This window comes from Phytophthora parasitica (genome assembly GCF_000247585.1).
Source record: "Phytophthora parasitica INRA-310 unplaced genomic scaffold supercont2.8, whole genome shotgun sequence".
In the NCBI taxonomy this organism is placed as follows: domain Eukaryota; phylum Oomycota; class Peronosporomycetes; order Peronosporales; family Peronosporaceae; genus Phytophthora; species Phytophthora nicotianae.
Genome location: NW_008648994.1, coordinates 534,210 through 547,055, shown reverse-complemented (window position 1 = coordinate 547,055; position 12,846 = coordinate 534,210). Strand labels below are relative to the sequence as shown.

Sequence of the window (12,846 nt, the reverse complement as noted above, 5' to 3'; positions counted from 1 at the left end):
CTCTCTCTCTCTCTCTCTCTCTCTCTGTTTTCTGCACAGAAGAGCGGTGTCCCTGCTTCGCGTCGCCGGCGCTGCTGGAAAGCAGAAGATGAGCTGTCTGGACTGCTTCTTTGCTTGGTCATTTTCAAGCAACTTCACGTCCATTGAGTCGGAATTCGTTCTGGGCTTCTTGTTCGGAGTTGGTTTCGTGGAAACGCTCTCACTCGACCTTTTTTCGTTGAACTGCGTTTGCTGGGCGTAGCACTTCTGCGCTCACGTGTCGGAGTCGAGGACGAAAGTATATCGAATTCGTCCTCCTTGAACAATCCGCCTCGGGCACTGTTAAGGGCCTCCGGTCGCTCCTGTTAAGGAAGTAAAATGGCTGTAAGTAGAATGTCGGTACACTAGGCTCCGTAACTAGACTTACCTTCAACCAGTACCATAGGTACAGTACATCCATCTTGCCTTGCACAAACTACTTAAACTCCCGTTCGTGTGTTCCAGATAAGCGAAAGTTTGCCGCACAAATGCTGTAAAAGGACGAAGACACGTAATACGATCCGTCTTCTTCGTTTTCGTATTAAGCTTGATTTGACGAAGACTACATTCCTTCCGAATGAGGTCCTGCGTCTTATCCTCGTACGGCTCCCAAGCGTAGTGCCCCTCCACTATGGTGCCACTACGAATGGAGGGGATACGAGTAGCAGGTGCAGCATCTTCTTGCACGGCAGTGTTCCACTGTCTAGAGGAAGCGCCGACAAGGCAGTTTGCTGTGGGGTCTGCATAAACAGCGGCGCTGGAAACGGCTAGATGATCATGATCGCCAAGGGAATTTGCTTGGGAAGAGAGCTGGGCAGGTGGTGGGCTCGCTGCATCTATTAGCTCCGGGTCTAGACGGCGAGCAATGGGGACGTCTGGCTCCATAGCTGTAGATGGCACGAATCTACGAATCCCGAAATATCGCTCATTGATTGGTTCGCAGAAACATAATTTTGTCCAATCATGAAACGTTCTCTTTCCAAGAATTCATTCCCAACCGAAGTGAGTGGGTAGGGGACGCATGCGTCAGAGAGACACTTCGGTTGGGAACGGGCCTAAGTGAGGTCGACAATCCACTCGCAAGAGCAATGTCCAAGCTGGACCCTATCTGTTCCCATATGTTCCAAGACACTGAAGACCTACCTCTGCGCGACCGCGCTGGCTGTCGAGAAGAAGATCAGTGCCGAGATTGTTTTTTTTAGACTGTTCGGCCTGATGTTTGATGGTTGGACGTGAAACCACGACATTTTGTTGCCCTGTACGCCGTTTGCTGGGGCGCCGGTGAGCTGAAGCAACCGCTCTTGGCAACCGCACCGATGGAGGAAGGGGACCAAACGGCCCAATCGCATTGCGAGTACATGAAGAAGATCATAGCTCTTTTTGATCAATCAGAGACGTCCTTGACGTTTTTAATTGGCGACAATTGCTCAACAAACCGTGCGACTGCGACACTACTTCGGGTCTCTCTGATTGGCTGTACGTCTCATCGTTTTAATTTGGCCGTTAGGTCCTTGTTCAAGTGGAGAACGCGTTCTGAACAGAAAAATTGCCTAGGATTTTATTGGCTGAAAATTAATCGGTACAATGTACCACTTAGAAAATTGACGTTCTAAACCACTTGTTCTGGGAACTTCTCGAGCAGGTGTTCTGGCCTCAGCACATTTGTGCCATGGACGACGTCACGGCTGCCATTTTAGCAGTAGTAGTAGCTGCTGCAAGCGTGAGCGCTGTCATCGCCACAGTAGATAAGCGCGGTTTACGACGGCCACCCAAAGCCCCCAAGACGTTTAACACTCGAGCATTCGAGACAGCTCTCCGCACCCCGGGAACAGGTTGGTTCCACGACAAACTTCGGTGTAACAAGAAGTCGTTCCAACGTATGCTGTTAGTGCACGCTGCGTGGGGCCGTGAGCCCGGTACCAACACCAAAAACCCCGTCATTAAGCGCGTGGCGCTCACGATGCTCTACCTGGTCAAGGGTGGCACCATGGACCAGGCTGCAACGGCGTTGGGCATCTCCAGGCCTCGTAGCGTAGCCTACATTAACAAGACCCAGGACGTGCTCAGCGCCATGGCAAAATCTATGATCTTCATGCCGCCAGCAGAGGAGCTGGCAGCTGTTGAAGATGGCTTCTACGCTACGGCCGGGTTTCCCGACACCATTGGCGCCGAGACTAGCAGCATTGGGCCACAAGCCAAGACTTGCGAGGAGACTCGGGTGCAATTCGCGGACTGGCAAGTCTGGTGGCATCGGATGGAAACTGCTTGTGACCAGTCAGATGAGGCAAGCGGAAGTTTGCACTTGGACAGCTCGAGGCACACCGTGCCGAGCCGTGGGCTCTCGTCTAGTCAAGATTGTTTTAACCCTAATCTACTATCACGCAGGAGCACGTTCTCCACCTGAACAAGGGCCTTAACGCACTCCTTGAGGGTCACAAGTCAACGGTGGCCACGGTGAGCGACTTGATGCTGGTGCTTTGCCATACCAACAACCGCGCTGCTCTGCGGGAGCACACTGACCTCTCCCCACTGCGACGCGCTGGAGCTCCGTGTTCGACATGCTCGCTAGGTACGTGCGTACCCGAGACGAGATCAAGAAGGTTGATGCCGTCTTCGATTTGATCCCTAATACAGCCGTGCACCGACGCATCGAGGCCCTTCTTGCGGATCTACGGGTCTTCAATAACGTCACAATCAAGCTACAAAGGGATATCTCTCGCGGACGTGCGCGCATTGTTGGACTCTATAGTTCAGCGCTACCCGTCGTTGAAGCCTCAACTTAATGCGTCGGCCAACGTTGTGCACTCACCAGTGTTCGAAGCCGCTGTAGTGAAGGTTAGTACTTTGTTTTTATTTTGCTGTTTTCTCCGTATTAATTTTGCGAATTGATACTTTAGGTTATTAAAGGGGGCAGCCGCTTATCCACTGGAGAGCGTGACGCCATTAAGGCTTTTGAGAAAGCGCCAGTCACCGGCACCAAGCGCAAGTCACTGCCAAGCAGACTTCGCCACTGCTGTCTTGCGCTCCTGGAAGGCAGGAGCAGCTGCTCCGGCGGCTGAAGTGTACTTGGAGCTTCTGCAGAAGACCCCGCCGTCGAGCAATCGCGTGGAGCGCTTGTTCTCACAAGCAAAGCTAGTCCTAACCCCGCAGCGCTTATCCCTGCTGCCGGTAAATATGGAGATGCTGCTTTTCCTTCGTACTAACCGCAGCAACTGGGATACTGGGACTCTTTGTGATGTCTACAGGCAGATGCACTAACACTACGGATGGTGTCGTCAATACATTTTGTATTTGACAATGATTATCTATTGTCTTCGGGTATATTGTGTTAACTATTACGTGAGCTTATTATAGGTCAATTCAATAAGCTATTGTATTTTCCGAGCACTGCATGCTTGCCACTATTGTTGTGCAAGCAATTATTGAATAATTGAATAAATTGATTGCAGTATTGGCGACACCAATACAATGCCAGTATTGTATTTTTCGATTTTTTTAATTGTAGTTGCTATTATATTGATGAAACATTTCCCATAAGTATTTAACCAATAAAACAATATTGACCAATACAGTATACATATATTGGTTCAATACCAATTGTGGCGCCAGGATTTTGGCAACCTATCAAATTCGTCGATTTCAGATCATGCTCCGCCCCTGATTCCGTTAGAAATGACCCTGAACTTATTATCGTTGAGAAATAAAAGTGAATACTCCGTCAGATAAGGACACATATTCCACTGTATCGGTAGCCCTTTTCGCTCAAATGCAATTGCCTGGAAAATACCGGAGCCGGAAGGGAGCTGAGTATAGATCTACCGGACGGGCTGCCGGTATTTTCCAAGTTGTCCAACCACCACTATACAAAAGTCAAGTTTAAGTTGATAAGTGATTCAATAGCAGATATTACCGGAGAAATTGCCGGTGATAAATCTTGAAAGGTCACACTACGTTTTGCAGATGGACACCAATCTTACGGAGCTAGATGAAGAAGTTGCCCTTACCAGGGCAAGCACAATAGCCTCAAAATCACGTACCAGCTATCTAAACTCTACAGTTCGGATGCTGACTTGGATTGTGCGGCACAAAGCATCGCTGGTCCCTACAGCGTTTCGCGAATCGCTCCAATTTGACTGCAGTGGAGACCCAACCAAAGACTCAATTCTGGCCGCGCTGTCTTCCGCACCAGACAATCCCCCGCTGGACTTTCGCGCTGTACAGGCACAACACTTTCTCTCTTGGATTCTATCAATGAAGAACAAAGACGGAGGATATCATTCATTTTCAACGTATGCTGGCCATCGCTCAGCACTATACAATCTTTTTCGTGATTATCACTATACCATGTCAACTCAGCTAGAACGTGAGTTGAGCTGCCATTTCAAGGGTCTTCAGCATCGAATAGCAAGTGCTATTGGCAGTGGAGATGGTCCTATCAAAGTTGGAAAGGATCCAATGACATTCGGTCTATATCGTAGTGTTGCCATGGAAATGATGAGGTCGACCTCGCGGGAGATGGTATTTGCGCGAGCGTTTCTTGTACTATCATGGAATTTGATGTCTCGTTCTGCCAACACTGTATCGCTTTGCTACAACCACATGGAGTGGGGAGAGGACGCACTTAAAGTCTTCTTTGCGCATATGAAAAACGACCAGCGTGGCACACGCCCTCGAGATCCCCGGCACATCTACGCAAACCCACTGATGCCTGAAGTTTGCCCAATTCTCGCGCTAGGTATGTACACAGCACATTATGTAGTAGATGTGATTTGGTCTCAGTTCTAATAGCTACAATCTACCTCGTTATAGGACTGTACTGGATGGTGTACGGCGTTGATTCAAACGCGAATCAAGTATTTCCAGGCAACGACCAATACGACCGCTTCCGGAAGACACTTCGACGAGCACTAGAGACTCCTGGCCTGGCAAACGAGTTGGAGCGCGTTGGCGTACGGTGTGATGACATTGGTACTCATTCTATGAGGAAAGGTGCTGCAACCTATTGCTCTTCGGGCTCAACAGCATGTCCACCAGCAATAGCAGTGCACCTAAGGGCTGGATGGGCTCTTGGTGGTGTCCAAGACCGATATTTACGACACGATTCGGCTGGCGATATGTTTGTTGGCCGCACAGTTTCTGGCTTGCCGATACTAAAAGCTGACTTTGCAACTCTTCCACCCAGATTTAAAGGTGGGCGAGATCAAGTTGAGGTGGCTAAACGAATTTGTTTTCGTGGTTTACCCCGGAACGTCACTCTAATCGCCGAATATGCTCTAGCTTCTATTATATATCACTACGCGTACTTGAAAGAGCACCTTCCTGAAGAACACCCGCTTTTTCAAGCACCACTGATGCGAAACGAGCAGAGAATTCAAGATCTGAGGACGTTTGTCGTGTGTGGCGAGACCAGCAGTGAAGAGACCGTCACCGCCACTGGTATTCCACCGCACGTCGTTTTACTATCGGAAATTCAATTCTTAAAAAACACGGTCGAGTTACAGCGCTTGGAGCAGAAGAATGTAGCTCGGGAAGTTATTGATGGTGTCCGCTTAGTTTTAGAAGAAGCAGCAGATCAGCGGGGTACGCCGAGCTGCTCACGAATCGCAACTACAGTGCTAGACTGTCTTAAAGAGGGCGGATACCTGCATCAACATCCTGATCCACAAGAACAAGCTGAACCCGAAGCGGTCACTGACAGTACTCACTCGACCAACGCTACATTCCCGTTACACACCTGGGGCGGAGGTTTTCATGCGTTCCCGGAGGGTATGACCCTTCCTGAAGGAACCGCTGAGCAAGCCTGGGTCTTTTGTGTTGTGGAGATCCATCACGATCTCTTCCTCCTTATCGGCGACTGAAGAACGCGGATCTTAGTGACAACAAGCAGAAAATCGACTGTCAGACCTCAAGTTCTTGATGAACTTGGTAGAGCAGCAAGCAGTAACGCTACACATCGACACCAGGTCACTCACGGCTGAAGAGGCCGTGTCAGTGTTTCGCAGATGCGAAGGAGTATTGGCTGTTCCTGAAGTGACCGCTAAAGCACGCAAACGGCGAAGCAGCCAGCTAGTCTGGCAAAAAGTGACATCCATTATGCGTAAGAAGGTGCGAGGGGCAGTACTATAGCACAATACACAAAGCTACATGTACGTACGGCAGCTCGCATGCTGTAGGCCGTTCGTAGTATTGCATCTTCTTGATGCACTTGGTCTGATAACAATACCGGCTGCTCAAACTGCAATACCAAATGTGTACCCCTCAAACGTAACCTCTCCGGTAAAAAGCCATAACCCTCCGGTAAATTCCGCCCACAAGTAAGTAGTGCTGATTTTTCGATATGGGGTCATACTTAGTCATTAATAATGCTATTTTGAAAACGTAAGAAATCAGGTCAGATATGAAATTATCGCACGACAGTATGGCCGTTTCATTGTCTCTTGTGTGTTCTGTGCGGACTTACGTATCTCATTACTCGATGACATCGAGTAATGAGAATACGTAAGACTCGATGTGTTTTTTTTTCCTTTGTTATCATTGAAAAATGTGTCCCGAGCGCCTTCAGGCATTCAAATTCCCCTGCTCCTGACACTTATCATTTACAAAACGAATTTATTTCTAGTAATTGAAAGTATGAGTTTGAGGTCGAAGCAATGTCTTGGGGCACCTTGTCACCTTCTCATTGGCAAGTCCACCTTCTTGCCAATGAAAATGACTTCAGGCATCGTCATTGTACTCTCGCAGGCACGTTCCTTTCCCAGAACAACAAAACCTCCCTCATGTCTTTAGCACTCGTAGTGTCGGCCATCTGGCCCCGGCAAACTCGATGGCATGGAGGACTCGCTCTGTTCGTCGACACTTCTACGCCAAGTCTGATCATCGTCCGTCGATCTTCCACGGCTCATAACGGAAACGACCGTCTCGTCCGCACGACGGTGGTGGCCGTCCCCAGCTCAACTCAAAGGCCTTTGATATCGAAACCTCATGCTGCAGTCGTTCTTCGGTGACAAGTTGAGTCTCCTCAATCCGGTGGTGCCCGGACTTATCGCTGCGGCGGTGGTCGTCGCCGTCTATTACACCACCGAGACCACCGAACTGCCTATAGTCGAAGATGCTGAGGAACAGGACGGCAAAGCCGTACCCAAGCGCGTCCGCTATCTGCCGTCCAAGATTCCGGTGCTGGGCAATGCCATGGAGCTGCTAAGCAACTCGGAGCGTATGCACGACTGGATCGCCGACCAAATCGTGCCGCGCAACGGTGAACCATTCACCCTCAGTCTTCCAGGCAAGGACGACATGATGTTCATCGCCAAACCAGAGCACATCGAGCAAGTGCTTAAGACGCAGTTCGACAACTTCCCCAAGAGCCAGCACATTCACGACGTCTTCTTCGATTTGCTAGGCGACGGCATCGTCATCACCAATGGCGAGACGTGGAAGCGTCAGCGCCGCGTGCTCGTGAACCTCTTCAGTGCTCGCACGTTGCGGGAGCACATGACGCCGATCTCGCAGAAATATGTAGTGAAATTGCGCAGCATCTTCGAGGAGGCCGCGGCGTCTAACAAGCCCATGGACGCCTTCGGACTCATGCACCGCTACACGCTCGACGTGTTCGCTGAGATCGGCTTTGGCACGGAGATGAACCTCCTTGAAGGCCGCTACCAACCGTTCGCTGAAGCCATCGAGGAGTCGCAGTACATTGTGTCGGCGCGGTTCAAGCAACCGGATGCGCTCTGGAAGATCAAGCGCTGGCTGAACGTCGGCAGCGAGAAGAAGCTGCGTCACGCGATTGACGTCATTGACGAGCACATTATGCGCATCGTATCTGAGGCGATTCAGCGCCGTCAAGAACGCAAAGAAGCCATTAAGGCAGGCAAAGACGTCAAGCCTGCAGACAAGGACATCGTGTCGATCATTCTGGACTCCATGGAGACGAACAACCAGGTCGTGGACCCCGTTGAGGTGCGTAACATTGCAGCCGCAGCACTGATCGCCGGGCGTGACACTACGGCTGATGCTTTGGGCTGGTTGCTCCACGTACTGAGTGAGAACCCGAACGTGGAGGCCAAACTACGCTCGGAGCTGCTGAAGCACATGCCTAAGCTTGCCACGGACTCAAAGTACGTTCCTACAGTGGAGGAGCTGAGCGAGGTGCCGTACCTCGAGGCGACAATCCGTGAACTGCTCCGCGTCATGCCTGCCGGTCCGTTGATCGCTACACATTGCGTCCGCGACACGGTGTTCCCGGACGGCACGTTTGTGCCCAAGAACACGGATATCGGCATCGCGTTCTACACGACCGGCCGCCTCACGAGCGTCTGGGGTGAAGACGCGTTGGAGTTCAAGCCTGAGCGCTTCCTCGACGCTGAGACTGGAGAGATCATCAAGGTGTCATCGTCTAAATTCTGCGCGTTCAGCGCCGGCCCGCGCATCTGCGTGGGGCGCAACCTGGCGTACCTCGAGATGAAGATCGTTATTGCCAACATTGTGAGCCGCTTCCATCTCGTACCGGAGCCCAACCAGCCGACGCCCGCGTACACGCAGGGCATCACTCTGGGCATGCAGACTCCGCTCATGATGCGCGTCGAGACCGTTGCATCACAAGACAGTGGTGTTGCAGCGTAGTGTAAAGCAGGCACTGCGATCTATGCGTAACTATAGATATGTAGCTGGTCGATCTTCACGACCACGAACTACCAAGTTGAAGTGATCAATGCAAACCATAAAATATCCGTAAGGTAGTCCGGTTCTACGACCTCAATCAAGTCTACCAGTAGCACCACTGCCAGGAACACACTCTACCGGCATGGACGCCATGGTGGAGGTCGGGTTCTTCGACCAGGTACGGTCCGTGGCAGATTCCGTTGGTGACGCCATCGCGTGCCTGAAGATTGCAAAACGCAAATCTCATGGCGTACGTGGCATACCCTTACAACCCGACGAGGAAGGTTCCCTCTACAATTCGGTAGAGATGCCTTATCGGAGGCCGTGATCTTAGGCCACCACCAGCATCTTTGCTGCGTCGTTTGTCTGGACCGGCCGACACAGCGCAATCGACCGGATCAGTTGCAGCCGCTCGTTCAGTCTCCAGGATGCTGCAGTCCATGTTCAAGTCTCCCGTGGTGCCGGGTCTTGTCACGGCGGCACTGCTCGTCACGCTCTACTGGACCAAGGCCAGCAAGTGCTCAGCAAAAGCGAAGGGTGATAATGTTAAGCACGCCGTCATCCTGCCGGGCACACTCCCTGTGCTGGGCAACGCTGTCGAGCTAGCGGCCAATGCGCCGCGCATGCACGACTGGCTGGCCGACCAGTTCGCCGCCACAAACGGCGAGGCGTTCATCGTGCGGCTTCCTGGCAAGGACGACATGATGTTCATCGCTAAACCCGAGCACCTGGAAGCCGTGCTCAAGACGCAGTTCGATATCTTCCCGAAGAGCGAATACATCCACGACGTGTTCTGCGATATGCTGGGCGACGGCATCGTGGTGACCAACGGCGAGACCTGGAAGCGGCAACGCAACGTCGTCGTCGGCCTTTTCAGCGCCCGTGCGTTGCGCGAGCACATGACGCCGCTCGTGCAGAAGTACACCGTGCAGCTCGTCGATATCTTGGCGAACGCGGCGGCCACAGACACCCCACTGGACGTGTTCGATCTGCTGCATCGATACACGTTCGACGTGTTCGGCGAGATCGGCTTCGGCGCTAAGATGGGCTCCATGGACGGAGCCTTCCAGCCGTTCGCCGAGGCGATGGATGAGGCTCAATTCCTGGCCGGCAAGCGCTTCAAACAGCCGATGTGGTACTGGAAGCTGCGTCGCTGGCTCAATGTGGGCGATGAGAAGAAGCTCAAGGAGAACGTGCGCGTAATCGACGAGCACTTGATGGGCATCATCGCTGACGCCATTGAGCGTCGTCGTCGCCGTGTTGAAGAGAAGAAGGCCGGTCGTCCTGCAGCGCTTGCCGATAAGGACATTGTGTCCATTGTGCTTGACAACATGGAGTCCCGCGGCATGCCCGTGGACCCCGTCGAAGTGCGTAACATCGCTGTCGCGTCGATCATCGCCGGCCGCGATACTACGGCCGATTGTATGGGGTGGTTGTTCCACTTGCTCAGCCAGAACCCGAACGCGGAGGCGAAGCTACGAGCAGAGGTCCTCGCCAAGATCCCCAAGCTCAGCACCGACAGGCACTACACTCCGACAGTGGAGGATATCAACAAGGTGCCGTACCTAGAGGCTTGCATCCGCGAGCTGCTGCGTCTGTACCCACCTGGACCGTTGATCACCACGCATTGCATCAAAGATACGGTCTTCCCAGACGGCACGTTCGTGCCGGCGAACACGGACATCGGTATTGCGCTCTTCTCTTGCGGACGTCTCACCAGCGTCTGGGGCGAGGACGCGCTCGAGTTCAAGCCGGAGCGATTCATTGACAGCGAGACGGGCGAGATCATCCCGATGACTGCGACCAAGTTCGCAGCGTTTAGCGCTGGTCCACGTATCTGCGTTGGGCAGAACTTGGCGTTCGTTGAGACGAAAATTGTGATTGCCAGCATTGTCGCCCGCTTCGAGATGGTCCCCGAACCTGGTCAGAATGTCGCCTACACGCAGGGTATTTCGTTGGGCATGATGGATCCTCTCATGATGCGCCTTAAGTCAGTTTGATACCACGACACCTTGAATTGTGGTAGAATGAAAAACTATACAAAGATGGCTAGAAAAAAATGTCAATCAAGAATTGTTTTCTCTTTTTATTCGTACAGTATTGAAAAAGAAATAAAAGCAGTATACAAGTATTCGTTTTGATTCCCTTCTCACTCGTACACGTAGTACATTCTACATACTACGTAGTAAATTCTACTTCTCCTCCACTGGCACTTTTTGTCTTCTCAAGTCTTCTACGTCTTGAGCAGCGAGGAGACGTGAGATTCTCTGGGCCAGCAACTGCGACGGACGCTCAATAAGGTGATAGCTCACCGTCGCCAGCACTAGGACCAGACCGAATCGTGCGAAGAACCGGTTGAAAAACTTCTTCTCTTGCATGATCGACGGGTGATAAATGATGAAACAGTGCAGCAAGTAGACCGAGAAACTGATCTTGCCCCAGTATCGCAGCACACTCCACTCAAACATCGTCGAGATGCAGGACGGACGGATCATCTCAATCACGAAAATTACTGTCATCTCCACGCTAACAAAGGGAAATCCCGGGCCCGCGGGTATAGGATCCGCGTAGATCCAATCGAAGAATAAGCCATCGAAGCACACGCTCATCATTACAGCAACGGCTAAACCTTCAACTACTCTGAGAGCAAGCGTGTGCCACCACAGGAAGTTAAACTTCGTCTCTTTGATCCACAAATCCGCCTTCACGTAGATCACAGCTCCCATTGAGCCCATCGTGAAAGTATGGAGATGAGGAAGGAGGGGCATGTGATGGTTTCGATACGCATAGAAGCCTTCGTGTAGGATCCAGACGAACAATGGTAAAGCTCCAAGCCACCAGAAACGACGCAGACCCAACGCAACGGCGACAAAAATTGGAAGCACAAAGTAGTATCCAATCTCCAGTGGCAACGTCCAAAACACGTGAAAACGGTACCCAGTGTAAAACATCAGCACCTTGCCCAGATCGTAGTCTTCGGGCCTACTGATGTTAAAATTTTGCTGGTTCTCAGTCGACACGCAGGCCAGTACGATCGCGGTCACTGCAAACAGCGGGTACACTCGAAAGAATCGTTTCTGGAAGTAGTCCAACAATGCGATCGTCCACGTTCGAGCTCCAGCGTGTTGTGCCAACAATTTCATGCTCTTTTTCATGAAAAGCCAGGTCAACAGGAGCGACGACAGCACAAAGAATGTGTCTACAGCCACTGCCCCGAGGTGAAGTTTGTCGGTGGGGTATTCCTTTGAGTGGTGAATGACGACCAGAATGGCTGCAAGGCCGCGAACGCCGTCAAAGAACAAGACTTTAGCCGCGCCATTCTGCGCTGCTGGTATAGCTGTAGTAGTTTTTTCATCCGACAGTTGTGAGTGGTTATTTGTATGTCCGATTAATGTCTGGCCCTCCGAGTGTGTTGTGGAACTGGAAGTCTCTGCATCCGAAATCTCTATGACGCTGAGGTTGGTGTCGGCGTCCTGCCCGCTCGATGCAGTTTTCCCTGAACCACCTAACATTCTCGCTCGACTTGAGTGCCTGTGTGTCGATCTCGGCGAATTGGGAAGTGTCACCACTCAATCTGCCGCAGTTTCTGCGGTATGTACGGTGTTGGGATCATCGATTACTACCATCCCACAAGCACACGAAAGGCGTAATACCTAAAAATAAACGTTCTTAGCACATGCAGATGCAGGTGTTTATTTTAGTATTCTTCTACAACTGTGTATTAAAAATACGTGTGGTTTCTCCTTTCTGTATAACTCGGATCCAGACATCCAGTAAAACTGGGGCTGTCCCGTGCCAGTAGATGCCGCTCAGACGCGTCTGGGGTGCTTATGGGGAGCTAAATGTTCGCTTTTGTGGCGTCTAACAGACGAAGACACGAGAAGTAATACTAATATATATATATAATCTGATTACAGTATCTAATATTTTGGCGATCATATGCAAACGCGGCAGTTAGCAGCCACAGAAATGGCCATCTCAAGATAAGTTCAGCCTGAATCAGGATTCCCAAATCGGGAATCCTGTCGGGAATCCCGATACATAATTTGAAATTTTACGATCTCATTCCAAATCGTTTTTTACAACAAGATAAGATGGGATTGTCGCGCGAGTTGTGATAAATACATGTTTTAATAAGTTATTTAAAACTGGTGTCGAAACTACAGT

At 51.2% G+C, this 12,846-nt stretch overlaps 6 protein-coding genes across 6 annotated transcripts; 4 read left to right on the top strand and 2 right to left on the bottom strand.

Annotated features, from left to right (window-relative positions):
- Positions 1 to 134: 134 nt before the first annotated feature.
- On the bottom strand, positions 135 to 903 carry PPTG_05804 (hypothetical protein; the record flags this gene model as incomplete). The annotated part of the gene is made up of 3 exons (XM_008899525.1): positions 135 to 341; positions 407 to 454; positions 505 to 903. The coding sequence occupies 3 exons, from the start codon at positions 901 to 903 to the stop codon at positions 135 to 137; spliced, it is 654 nt and encodes a 217-aa protein (XP_008897773.1).
- A 784-nt stretch (positions 904 to 1,687) lies between these two features.
- On the top strand, positions 1,688 to 3,276 carry PPTG_05803 (hypothetical protein; the record flags this gene model as incomplete). The annotated part of the gene is made up of 4 exons (XM_008899524.1): positions 1,688 to 2,341; positions 2,404 to 2,587; positions 2,726 to 2,853; positions 2,926 to 3,276. 4 exons carry the CDS (start codon positions 1,688 to 1,690, stop codon positions 3,274 to 3,276), a joined length of 1,317 nt encoding a protein of 438 aa, XP_008897772.1.
- An 804-nt stretch (positions 3,277 to 4,080) lies between these two features.
- On the top strand, positions 4,081 to 5,876 carry PPTG_05802 (hypothetical protein; the record flags this gene model as incomplete). The annotated part of the gene is made up of 2 exons (XM_008899523.1): positions 4,081 to 4,753; positions 4,828 to 5,876. The coding sequence occupies 2 exons, from the start codon at positions 4,081 to 4,083 to the stop codon at positions 5,874 to 5,876; spliced, it is 1,722 nt and encodes a 573-aa protein (XP_008897771.1).
- A 916-nt stretch (positions 5,877 to 6,792) lies between these two features.
- Positions 6,793 to 8,972, top strand: PPTG_05801 (hypothetical protein). The gene has a single exon (XM_008899522.1). It carries the CDS (start codon positions 7,000 to 7,002, stop codon positions 8,638 to 8,640), a length of 1,641 nt encoding a protein of 546 aa, XP_008897770.1. The 5' UTR covers positions 6,793 to 6,999; the 3' UTR covers positions 8,641 to 8,972.
- PPTG_05800 (hypothetical protein) lies at positions 8,969 to 10,832 on the top strand. Its single transcript, XM_008899521.1, has one exon. It carries the CDS (start codon positions 9,108 to 9,110, stop codon positions 10,677 to 10,679), a length of 1,572 nt encoding a protein of 523 aa, XP_008897769.1. The 5' UTR covers positions 8,969 to 9,107; the 3' UTR covers positions 10,680 to 10,832.
- Positions 10,740 to 12,285, bottom strand: PPTG_05799 (hypothetical protein). Its single transcript, XM_008899520.1, has one exon. It carries the CDS (start codon positions 12,189 to 12,191, stop codon positions 10,872 to 10,874), a length of 1,320 nt encoding a protein of 439 aa, XP_008897768.1. The 5' UTR covers positions 12,192 to 12,285; the 3' UTR covers positions 10,740 to 10,871.
- Positions 12,286 to 12,846: the final 561 nt, after the last annotated feature.